The sequence below is a fragment of the Enhydra lutris genome, unplaced genomic scaffold (genome assembly GCF_002288905.1).
Source record: "Enhydra lutris kenyoni isolate GAN:26980312 unplaced genomic scaffold, ASM228890v2 scaffoldscaffold92, whole genome shotgun sequence".
In the NCBI taxonomy this organism is placed as follows: domain Eukaryota; kingdom Metazoa; phylum Chordata; class Mammalia; order Carnivora; family Mustelidae; genus Enhydra; species Enhydra lutris.
In genome coordinates this window covers 1797184-1809283 of record NW_019154176.1, presented here as the reverse complement: position 1 = coordinate 1809283, position 12100 = coordinate 1797184, and the positions used below count along the sequence as shown (strand labels likewise).

Here is a 12100-nt window from a genome sequence, read left to right as displayed (position 1 = left end):
GGGCTTACACTGGTTGGTTGGCAGGGGGAGGGAGTTCAAGAAATTGGGACATTGATTAATGATATTAGGAAGTAAATGTAATTCTATGATCAGGTAATTTTTTAAGATTTTATTTATTTTATTTGACAGAAAGAGATACAGTGAGAAAGGGAACACAAGCAGGGGGAGTGGGGGAGGGAGAAGAAGGCTTCCTGCTGAGCTGGGAGCCCAATGCAGGGCTTGATCCCAGTACCCCGGGACCATGACCTGAGCCAAAGGCAGACGCTTCACTGTCTGCGCCACTCAGGCACCCCTATGATCAGGTAATCTTAATCATTAGATCTAGAAATGGGGCTAAAACCAATGATAAAGAATTGTCAATCATTTATGCCAGAACAGTGAGATATTTGGTAATTTCTGTGGCTTGGACATTTTCGTTGTATAATCCAGTTACAGACAAGATAGTGGCCTCATGTGGGTCTTGTTCCATCAGTCAGAGAATGAACCTGTGGGATTTAGGTTGTCTGGAAGATAGTTCATGTTCAACATCAGAACAACATAGCCTTGTTACAACAGGCCAGCAACTAGCAACACCAACACCTATCTAGCGCCATCTGTCCAGCTCCCGCCTTGCCCAGTGTGCTGGCAGACACCATGTCCATCATCTCATGGAAATTGCTCAGTTCCCAAAGATTAATACAGTAAAACTTGAGCAAATTCTACAAAATAGCTCTCTTTCCTCTTAAAAAAGCAAGTGATTGCAGTAAATTTTAGTCACAAAAGGTAGTAAATGATAAAAGATTGAATTCAAACCCACAGCGTTTGGCTCAGAGACTGTGTTCTAAATGCAGTTCTAACTTTGAAGCTTCTCCTCTGGGCCAGGGGTCCTCATTCAGAAGTAGATACACTTTCTGCCAAAGAGTCAGATACTTTAGATTTGCTCACCTGAGCAGTCTCTGTGAGCTCTGTCACAACTACTCAATTCTGCCATTGTCCTCTCTGTGACTGGGACAGAGGACTAAGAGTTGCAAAATATTAGAGTGCCATCAGCAGAATGGTGGCTGTGAAGCTTGAAGTCCTTGCCCCCCCCCCCGGCCCCGCCCACAGAAGCATTGGAGAATAGTCGACAGTCAGAGCTTTACAGCAAGCAAGTGATACCCGAGCAGGAAATAGCCATCTTCAAATGGGAGGAAAGTTTTGTTTTTTTTTCTTTTTACTTAACGCTGCCTAGTCTTCCCAGCATGTAAGTGGCCTTGATCTTGAAGCAATGACACCTTGGGTCCCAGTTCTGCCCTTGAACCCAAGGGAGCAGAGCAAACCTGATCTGTAGAATTATTGTGTCTGTCCTAACCTGTCTGGAGGAGCCTGAAGGAACGTGTGGAAGCCACATGAGACCACAGCTCTGCCCAGAACATCGTCCCAGGCTTCCTCAGCCAGACATGGCCCATGCCCAGGACACCAGTGAGATTCAGAAACATTTCCAGAAAGCCCATCAGTCCACAAGGCCCCGTGCAGGATAATGGCTGGGCCCAGTCAGCTTTTCCAGGGTGTCCTTAGCATGTTCAAGCTGGAGACTTAGAAAATTTGGAACACACTCAAGTTGGCCTCACATGGGACCATGGCTGGTTGGGGTCTCCCTCCAGTTCCTCCCCTTCCAGCCCAAGCCAGTCCCAGCGTCCAAAGAGGGACTAAGAAGACTTTTGGGAGGCACCCTCTGTGACCATGACCCATGGTGGACCGAGGCCTAGCCAGGGTGCCCTCCACGAGCCGGCCAGGCTGTCCAGGAATTGGAAATGTCTTTGCGAGCTAACCTGGGGCCCGGCAACACAGGCTGATGCTTCCACTGGTGGTGACTGAACACATTTCAGAGATTGGCCTTCAAGTCCAGGGTGCCCTCACAGGGCGTCCCTAACGGGCCCAAGACAGCGTCTCCCCTCCAGGAAGGGGAATCAGAAGCTCCTTCAGGAAGTGCATGAGTCAGCAGTGACCTCTTGAATCCCTGCGGCCAGACCTGGATGCCTTCCCCAGCCACCACGGACTCTAGACAAGCGGATTCTCCTCCCTTGGTTTAGAAGGCCTCTCCTCTCCCCGGTGCAGGAGGGAGGACCCAAGCACCCTGAAAACACTTCTCCCAACCCCTGGGCCCCATCTGGGCTGTGGATGGGACCTGGGCATGCTCCGTCGGCCTCCCTGTCTGGCTGGCTTGTTAGCATGGAGAGAGACTTAGAAAAATTTTCGGGAGGTGCAGCCAATGAACCCCCACGTGACTGCTCTTCCCCTCGCGCAGGGAGTTGACTCTGGGCCTTCCTTTCCTTGGGAAACATTTTCAGAAGGGATAGGTAGTGACTGGAACCCCACTGAGGACAGCTGCCTGCCACGCCTCCCTGCCCCCTCCTCAGAAGGGGAAATTTTAGGGTGCGCATCAGGGACCCGGCCCCACACAGGACTGCAGCCGTGTGAGGGGAACGCCCCCCGCCCCAGGACTTCTGGCCATGATCCCGACCTCAGGAGCGAGAATCTAGAAACCAGGCACCAGGTGGGAACACGACCAAGCCCAGGACACCACCTCATTACCTGCAACGTCTCAAGGGTGTCCCCGTGAGCGGAGGGGACCGCCGGGCGCCGGCCCATCCGCGCAGTTCCTGGATGTCGCTCTCCTCTATGTTGCAGTGCCAATCTCAGGGGAGCCTGTCACGGCCAGGGCGACACTGCCAGCAATCTCCTGGAACTCAGCCTTGCTTTTCAACAGTTGGATCCCACCCCCAGGCCCGCATAGCCGAGCTCCGGGGACGACATAAAAACAGCCACCAGGTGGCGCAGTTCAATCAGCGCGACCTGGATGAAACGACCCACCAGGATCCAGCTAGCGTGGGTAGGTCTTACCCAAACGATGTATCTCGGCCCACAGCAGCCGAGGAGGAGCCTGATGGGCCCAGGACACCATCCGAGGAACTGCCGGGGGCGCCCAGGCTGCTCTCAGCTTCCAGAGTACCACTGAGACGTTTTCAGGAGATGCTCCCAGTGACTAAACCCTCTCTGAAGCTGGCCCACCACGCCTCCCTGGCCATCTCAGCTCCGTCTTCCCGCTCCCAAGAGGGCTTAAAAATATTTTTGAGAAGCATATGTAGCCACGCAGCCCAGCACAGGAAGGCTGCTAAGCCCAGGACACCCTCCCCGGTGGCCCATCGCCCAGCGGGCTGTTGCCTTCCTTTAGAGGAGGACTTGGAAACAATTTCCTGTGGCATATGTGATGACTAGGGCCCTACATGTCACCGTGGCTGGGCCTGGAACTCGCTCCCTGGGCCTCCCTGGATGGCTAGGGCTGCTTGCCCCATTCAGAGGGGGAGGGGGAGTGCATTCACTCTCTGGGTGGTCCTGAGCTCCACAAAAGGACATAGAAACTTCTCGGGAGGCGCTCCCAATGACTGGGACCCAAGAGTGACAGCACCTGAGCCCACAGCATCCTTCATGAGTTTACTTGCCCAGCACAAGCCATTCGGTGACTTCCTTTTGGATGGGATGTGGCTGTGTTTTCATGGGGCACCGCCAGGTGGGTCCAATATGAGGGCCCATGCAGAAGCTCAGCCTGGCCCTGGGCACCCTCCTCCCCACAAGTCTCTCTGGCTGGCCCGTCCTTGTCTCCATCACCAGATACAGAGGTTTGCAGGGGCCAATCCAACAATCAGGCACCATGGGGACTACAAGGGGGCCCGGGGCAACCTCCTTGAGGTTGAGTCTCCTTGGCCAGCCAGGATGGTGCCCACCTTTGGAGGAGGGTTAGTACGTTTTCAGGAGATCGCATGGACTACCAGGCCAAAGATGTCATCCTGGGGTGCGCTACCTGGCCAGTGTCCTCCTTACCACGAGAGGATACTTACAAGCAAATTTGGTGGGCACATCCTAAGATGGAACCCTACAGAGGGGTCCAGACCACCCTGCCTGGCTTTGCTGCCTTTCCGTTCTGGAGGGAAACTTTAAAAAAAGGGGGGGGGTATTTATTTGAGAGAGAGAGCAAGAGCAAGCACAAGCAGGGGGCAGGACAGAGGGAGAAGCAGACTCCCCACTGAGCAGGAAGCCTGACATAGGGCTCAATCCCAGGACGCTGGGATCATGACCTGAGCTGAAGGCAGACGCTTAACCTGAGCCACCCCGGCGCCCCAGAGGGAAACTTTAGATGAAGTTTCTGAGAGGTGCATCCAGTGACTGGACCCCATGTAGAATGGCAACTAGCCTGGGGCTCCCTCCCTGGGGCTCCCTGGTCCATCTCTTTAAGGGGAGACTTAGAGAAAATTTCAAGATGCACATCCAGCACCCAGGCCCCATCTGGAACCTTACCTAGGCCTGTAGTGCCCTCCCCAGCAGTTTCTAGCTGCCCAGGCTCATCCTCCACCCCAAGAGGGACTTACAGATTTTTTCTGGAGGGGCATCTGACAATCAGGGAAGCACGCATCCCAGGTCAGCCTGGGATGCCCTCCTGGCCGCCACGCACCTTCAAGGGACTTGCATAAGGCTGTCCTGACCAAGGGGAAAGTCACTCACTTTTGAGTCTAAATTACTGGTTTCATCTCAAAGTGTCCTTCCATAACAGACCCCAGAGCAAACCAGGGCGTGCCAGACTCTCTACCTGTCTCCTGGGAGCCCAGCAGCTCTAGCCCACCTGTCCAAGGCCTCACTTTGGAACCTGGCTCCTGTTCCAGCCCTTTACCAGGACCTCCTGGATTCCTTGCCCTCAGGGCCTGGATTCCCCAAGGCCAGGTCTGGAAGGCTCCGGGGTACATCTGCTTCTCAGACGTAGAGAATGTCTACGTTCTCATGCAGAGTGTGAGACGTACTCATACTCTGAGTATGCATACGTATACTCGACGTATCCCATGCAGGCCCACCCTTGGTAGCCTCTAGAGACAGTTGTGCCACAGCCTGAGTGGAGGAAGGAGCAAAGGAGGAGTGGAAGACAGTGGCAGATGAGGCGGGTGTGGATGTGACTCCCCTGGAAGGCCTCAGATCAAGATTCAGTGCCTGCTGACCTTCCTAGGCCATCAATGCATCCCCACCCCCTCCTCCAGAAACAAGCAAAACCCCACTCAGTCACACCCTGACCCAAGTCTTGGTAGTGGCATTTTAATGGCTTTTGTTAGTGGCGGCAGCAGCAGGAGGAAGAGGGGGCGAGTGTGCCTGCCCCCAGCATGTCTAGCCGAGCTCTTTCCACTGGACCAAGGCCAGGAAGGTGCGGATCTCCATGGGCTGCAGCGTGATGGCAGCGGGGTCCAGCCGAGGGGGAGAGGGCTGGGGCGCGGGGCCTGGGGAGGTGCGAGAGAGAAGTGAGGGCTGCAGACCTCCTCTGCCTCACCCCTCCTCCTGCTCCTTCCCCGCGGCCTCCACAGAGCCATACACCCTCAAATCTGTACCCAGGGCCTTATTCCCAGACCCATTTTAAACTGTCTCCCAGGCCCTGAATCCCATCCCCGATGTCAAGCCATCTCCTTCACACCCTCAAGCCCTACCTGAAAACCATCATGCCCACCCCAGGGGTGATGGGCATACCCTTCACCCCAAAACTAGACACCCATGGAATCCCATCCCAGACCCTCCAGACCCACTGCTAGTTGGGACATTCCCACACCCACAACATTCCCACACCTCCCACACAGCCCCCAGCTCCCAGGGCAGGCCCCCACCTGTGGCTGGTGTCCACTTGAGCCTGGAGGCGCCAGCCCGGAGCTGGTTGGCCGCCAGCGTGGTCTCCTGTAGGTCCGTGATGGTGAAGGCGGAGAACAGGTCCTGTAGGTAGTGGATGGGCCCGGCTCAGTGGGGACAGAGCAGGGTTTCCCCTCTCCCTGCTCTCTGCCTCTGTCTTGTCTCCTTCCCACTTCTGCCTTACTCACCTTCAAATCCACGGTCACCGGGGCGCTCAAGTTGCCAGAGCCCTCCCCTACAGCAAACTGGTGTTCCAAGCGCAGCAGCAGCGATGTCCTGTCCCAGCGGGCCAGCGTGAGCAGATGTACGGAGGGAGGCAGCTCCCGGCGGAGCCCTGAGAACTGCAGAAAGGGGGTGGGGCTGAGGCTCGGTTAGGAGGCGGGGCTCTGACACAAGGGGCGTGATTTCATGGGGGTTAAGCCAATGAGAGGATGGGACAGACCCAGGGAAGGGCGGTGCCAGGCTAGGGGCGGGCCCGAGCCCGGAAGGGGGCGAAGGGATCTGGCCTGAGACCCCCTGAGATAGGGCGGGGATGAAGCTCAGAGGGTGGGGCAAGGCGGGGTGAGGTGAGGTGGGGTGGGGCGGGGCTGGGGGGCGGGACCGTGCATGGGGAAGGAAAAGGCGGAGAGGGTGGGGCCCAGTGAGCCCGCAGTAGGGGAGAGAGCTAAGGCTGTGCCAAGACCCAGACGTGGTGCGATGGGACTGTAGGGCGACGGGGCTGAGGTGAGGGGGTGGGAGCAGCTTATGGCTTCCCCAGAACGAGATAGGGGCGGGCGGAGTGGGTACCCTCTAAGGCCAGGTTCCTTGGGGTCCTATCTGGCGGCCCCACCCCCCTCACCTGCTTGAGCGGGGCGACTTCCGGGTGGTAGGGGGCGCCGCCACCGGGGGCCAGCACCACCTGCGGGGCCAGCAGCTCCTTCTCTGCCTGCAACCGGTGCCTGGTGGCAGCGGCCGAAACCTTGTCGAGCAGCACGAGATGGCGCCCTCGCACCCACAGCCCCAGCCCGTCCTCCAGCAGCGGCTCCCCTACGCCACGTCCATCGTCTTTCAGAAGCCTTCGGTGCACCTGGGGGGCGTGGTCAGGAGAGGATGAGGAGTCCCTCTGGCCAATTTCTGGGCCAGAAATTTGGGTAAGGGCTTGTGGAAATTTCAAGAGAAACTTAAGAGTGAGAAGGATGGATGCGGAGAAAGGTCTAGTGGGGGACCACCAGCACAAGCGGTGATCCAGCCTAGCTACGGACTAGCACAGAGGGAGGTAAGGGTCTAACGGGATAGGGCAAGTGAGGCCTGGAAGAGATGGGGAACTAGATAGGGACCGGACAAAAGCTTGGAGTGAACTTTTCACTTAGGAATGGAGGTGTCAGCTTAGTGGGGACGACACATGGAGGGGTGCACCTAGCAGAGAACAGAGAGAAACCAGCAACCAGCTTTCAAGGTCCAGTGGGGGGCCAGGGTGGGAACTGGCTGAGACAGGGCTCTGGCCACTCACCATGAGCTCTACAGAGCCATCCTTCAGGCTGCTGCCCCCCTGGGAGCGGTCAGTCAGCACGGTCAGCTGCGTCTTGCCATCCTGGGGGAAGGAGAGTGAGGGGAGAATGAGGGGCCCACAGCCAGCCAGCCATGGCCCCCAGGCAGGCACCACAGGGGATGGTGGAGACCACCAAGGACAGCTGAGAGATCCTAAGAATGAGGGTGATGTGGAGGGGGGCTAGGACATGGGGAGCAGAATGGGGGGTTACCCTGATATAAATGCGGCTGTTGACTGGATAGTAGTTTCCTGCCACTGGCTCAGTCTGGTTCAGCTTCCAGGTGGGTCGATAATCCCGCCTGGGGAGGGGGAGGGTTTGGTCAAGGCTGGGGTCCAGCTCCCCTTCCCTGGTCTACCCATGCCTCACTCCCCCTTCATCCCCTCCTTCCCACAATCAGAGGATCAGCAGATGCCCCCACAACCCTGGGCCCCCACACACCACAGACCACCCTGTTACCCCCAGTCACCCCACCTCCTCTCCAGGATCTCCCGGCCGTTGCTGTCTGTGTAGAAGAGTCCTTTTGTCTCCAGCACAGTGTCAAAGCGACTGATGACCTCCTTCCCCCAGCCGTCACTGGACCCGAGGGGATGGCAAGACTGTGAGCTTCCCCTATCCCACTCTGCCCTTGCCTGCACCCCCGAAGTCCCCGTGGGTGCCACTCACCCCACAGGTATTGGTCCCACTGTCCACTCCAGCTCCAGGTGCCGCTGGCCTGGGTACAGGCGAACCACCTGGGAACACCAGGCTGAGAAGTTCTGGTGCACCTCCTGCACCAAGGGTGTCTGTGGGCACGTGGGGGGGTGGGAGCAAGTCTGAGCCTGCACCTGCACACAGGCAAGCCCTGCTGATACCCACCCCTGCTGTCAACTCACAAGGGCTAACAGCAGGTCAACCCACTCATAAAATGGGAACCTGCCCCACCCCCTCGGTGTGATGCCCCCATTTCCTATGTCAGATGTTACCACCTAACTCTTGAGTGTGGCATGTATGCTTGCTGCCCACCATTACCCCTTCTTCCCTCCTTAGAACAGGATTCTAGCTTGGCAAGTGGCTACCTGGAATAAAGACCGTATTGTCCGGTCTTCCCTGAGGCTAGCAATAGCTGGGTGACCACGGTTTGCTCAATGGAAAAGGACCAAAGAGGTGTGCGCCACGTCCCTTGCCTCTTTCCCTCTCCCACTGGCTCCAATGCCAATACGACAGCTGGACCTTGAGCAGCCATCTTGGGCCACGAGGTCGAAGCCGAATGTTGACGAGGGCAGAACAGTGAGACAGAAGAGGCCTGGATGACTCCGAAATCACTCCCCGGCCCTGGATGGCCCATCCAGACTTTCTGTTAGACGGAAAGAAACGTCTATCTTGTTTTAGGCACCACATTTTGGCAACTGTTACTGGAGGCAAAACTATACCCTAAGGCAGCAACCCTCGTAGGCAGAAGTTCCCCTCAAGGGGAATCATGTCCAATGTGAATCCTGCCACTACCTGCCCCACCCCTACCCTAAGAGGAAATGTCAAGGAGAAGCCCCAAGAAACCCCACAAGGGGGTCCCCCGTTCCCAGCCAGCTGCACCCTCAGATATCCATCCTAAGTGAGAATCACCCAGCCCCTATCCAAGTGTAAACGCTCGCATAGCCCCCTCAAATATAATCCCCTCCTACCACAGACCCTTGGTGAACCTTCAAGAGGCTACACCTGGTTCTCCCCATTCCTGGATCCAGTGGGAACAACCCACTCCCAGTTTCAAAAGCTAGTATAACCCTGACACCCACAGCAGATGTGAAAGCCTTTGTACTTGCTCCCAAGGAATGACTGTTACTTAACCAGCCGAAAATACCAGCCCTGTGGGAAGATTATCAATATTCCCCGCAGGTCCTAACCCTCTCATCTGATAGAGATACAAACCCACCCCCCCCCCCCACCCCCTGCCACCACCCGCACATGGCTCCACCACCCCAGGCTCCACACCTCCCCCACACCCACTCATCATTAAAGGCCCCAGACCTTCACCACGCGCGTTTGAGCCCAGTGGCTCACGATCAACGGTTTCTGGCGGTCGGGTCTGAAGATGTAGGCGCCTGAGGCCTGGCTGCTGAGGCTGTTGCCTACGCTGGCATTGTACCTGGGGCCGGGGCAGGTGAGAGTCAGGTAAGTGACCCCAGCCCTACTCGCACCCCCTCCCTGGCCTGGTGGTCCCTCCCTCACCAGTAGAAGGCTTGGCGAACAGGCAGCAGGAGGTTCTGGTCCAGGTTCTCCAATTCCACCAAGAGTCCTGTGTCGGGGTCAAACTTAGCCCGGAGGTGCTGGGTAGAAAAGGGACAGCCAGAGGTTAATAAGCATCGTCTCATCCAAGGGCAGCTTCATCCTTCCTGGGGCTCAGGAGGAAGCCCAGAAGCTCCCCTCCCCCTCCCCCTGGCCCTATTAACAAATCCTTCCACCTCCTCCTCAATCTGACCACTTCTCACCATTTCCATGACCTTCTGGGACTAGTGCAGGGGACCCCTTCCAGGCTCCCTCCCCCAGTCAGTTCCCCCCGCCGCGGCCACCAGAGGGCGCCAGTGACACCCAAAATACCATCCCAGCCGGTCAGCTTGGGCCCCTGGGCTGACTCCAGGCTTACGGGGGCATCTGATTAAGGAATCATAGTGCCACCACCCAGCGGACTTTTAGGGGCCAACAGAAATATTTAAATTTTAATTTCTTTTAGAATCAGAAGAAAATGTAAATGCAATAATAATGAATATTTTATACTTGTCTTCTACAGCCACCTGCTCATGAAATACAATTGTCACCTTTTTATTTTTTCTGATGGAAAAAGAGACCCAAAAAGGCAAAAAAATGCTAGGGCCCATTACAGTCTTAATGCAGCCCTGTTTCTGACGTGGCTCCTTCGAAGTAAAGCCCAAGTCTTGTCCCTCAAGTCCTGCGGAGTCTGACCTGTCACCCAACACCTGCCCCTTTAGCCTCAGGGGGTTCCTGGGACACTCCCCACCCTCCTGCCTGAGACCTCTTGCTTCTGCAGCTCCCAGTCCGCCTGAATCCTTCTCCCCACCACATGGCCACGGGGCTCCCTCCCTCAGGTCTCTGACCCGCCTCATTTAATTCGCAAATCCCTACCACCGTCAGCCCTTACTTATCAGTCCAGTGTCACCCATAATTACACTGGGTCCTCAAAGTCCCAGGAAAGGCCACTGAGGTTCAAAGGGAGGTGGTCACTACCAGAGGACACGTAATGGGGCACTGGTGACTAGACCATGAACCCAAGACACCCTGATCCAGAGTCCACGCAGTTCACCATAACACCTCGCATTTGTCACGGGGGAAGGGAGGGGCATCTGAACGGAGTCTCACCTCATTCTGGATGGCCAAGTCATGCGACCAGGACTTCTGGGATCTGAGGTGGCGGTTGTGGGCGTGGAGGTTTCGGCCAGGCACCTGGGTTACTGAGTAGACACTGAAGCCCAGGGCAGGCACTGAGGCCGAGAATAGCAGCTCCGAATTGTCTGAGCTAGGATGTATCACCACCTTGGGTAAGGGAGGAGGGAAACTGAGTCAAGAGGCTGTGAGTCCACATACTGAGCTGTACATAAAGGGCCGTGTCAAAACTCCAGGAGGGGAATGAGCCCCAGATGGGGAGAAGAAATACAGGTGTTGGCCAGGGAGGACGGAGTGTCAAATTCTGAGTTCAAGATTGCAGAGAAGATTCATCAAGTGCAGGGAAAAAACACTTTGGGGTGCAGAGACTGTGGGAGAAGGGGAAGTGAGGGAGGAAGTAGGGAAGGAAATCCTTGAAGCAGGGGAATGAGGGAAAGGCAGGTTCTAGGGGAGGAAGAGATTCATAGGTAGAGGCCTTCCAGGACAAGGGAAATAAGCTAAAAATTAAAAAAAAAAAAATTGGGGTGCCTGGCTGGATAAGTTGGTAGGACAGGACCCTCAGTCTCAGTGCTGTAAGCTGGAGCCCCACAATGGATGTGGAAATTACTGAAAAAATCTTAAAAAATTAAAAGAAATTTAAAGATTTTATTTATTTGACAGATCACAAGTAGGCAGAGAGGCAGGCAGAGAGAGAGGGGGAAGCAGGTTCCCTGCTGAGCAGAGAGCCCAATACAGGGCTCAATCCCAGGACTCCAGGATCATGACCTGAGCCGAAGGCAGAGGCTTAACCCACTGAGCCACCTAGGCGCCCCCAAAATATTTTTTAAAAATTCATGAGGAGACATTAAAAAGGGGGAGATTGCCTGAGAGGCAAGGCAGGGGGGTGAGGGGAATGGGGGGAGCTGATGTTTCCAAGAGGCTATGATGTTAAGGGGCAGAAAAAAAAAAAGTACTAGGCACAAGCATTTGATGGAGGGGAAAATATTCACTAAAAAGAGTTACCCGAGAGAGAGGGAGGTGTCCATGGGAGGAGGTATCCATGGAGGGATATGTTGCCATGGGATGGGGTAAGGTGGGAGGGTGAAATCCCCAGGAGGAGGTATACAACGCAGGAGGTACTCATGGCGCGGTCGTACTCATAGGAGAAATACTTGTTGAAAGGACTTACGTCGCTGGGCACAACTGTGCCATTAGGGTCCCTCACGTCGAAAAAGTGTTCGCTGACTGGCAGCCGCACCATCCAATCCACTTTCCGCCCCAAGGGGTTATAAATGATCACTTGGAACTGGTGCGGGAGGGCCAGATGGAGCATGGGTCACAGCAGGCCTTCTTGAAACCCACCCACCACACGTGGCCATGTCCTTGGGTACTCCAAGACCCCATGGGGTGCTTTGATCTCTCCCACCCCAGCTACACTGCCCCCCAGCAGACCGATCCTCCCAATTTCACAACCAGCAGGTACCTCAAAAGCCCCTCAGTCGGAGCCCCCTCCTCTGGGCCCCGCCCCCTCCTGGCCCTACACCCCC

The 12100-nt window shown here is 56.1% G+C and overlaps 1 protein-coding gene across 3 annotated transcripts in view; it reads right to left on the bottom strand.

The window, feature by feature from the left end:
- Window positions 1-5055: 5055 nt before the first annotated feature.
- Window positions 5056-12100, bottom strand: part of LOC111162426 (mannosidase alpha class 2B member 1) — a 19660-nt gene continuing 12615 nt past the window's right edge. For 2 of the 3 annotated variants that reach the window (XM_022526834.1, XM_022526835.1), the window contains exons 13-24: window positions 11743-11859; window positions 10551-10724; window positions 9405-9502; window positions 9204-9321; window positions 7866-7984; window positions 7674-7775; window positions 7413-7500; window positions 7163-7243; window positions 6512-6739; window positions 5862-6014; window positions 5655-5757; window positions 5082-5276 (exon numbers count right to left, since the gene is read on the bottom strand). In XM_022526834.1, the coding sequence (XP_022382542.1) occupies window positions 5167-5276; window positions 5655-5757; window positions 5862-6014; window positions 6512-6739; window positions 7163-7243; window positions 7413-7500; window positions 7674-7775; window positions 7866-7984; window positions 9204-9321; window positions 9405-9502; window positions 10551-10724; window positions 11743-11859 (1491 nt within the window). In that variant the 3' untranslated portion in view covers window positions 5082-5166. Of the gene's footprint in view, window positions 5277-5654; window positions 5758-5861; window positions 6015-6511; window positions 6740-7162; window positions 7244-7412; window positions 7501-7673; window positions 7776-7865; window positions 7985-9203; window positions 9322-9404; window positions 9503-10550; window positions 10725-11742; window positions 11860-12100 lie in introns of all 3 variants that reach the window. The other variant, XM_022526833.1, reaches the window with a different exon arrangement.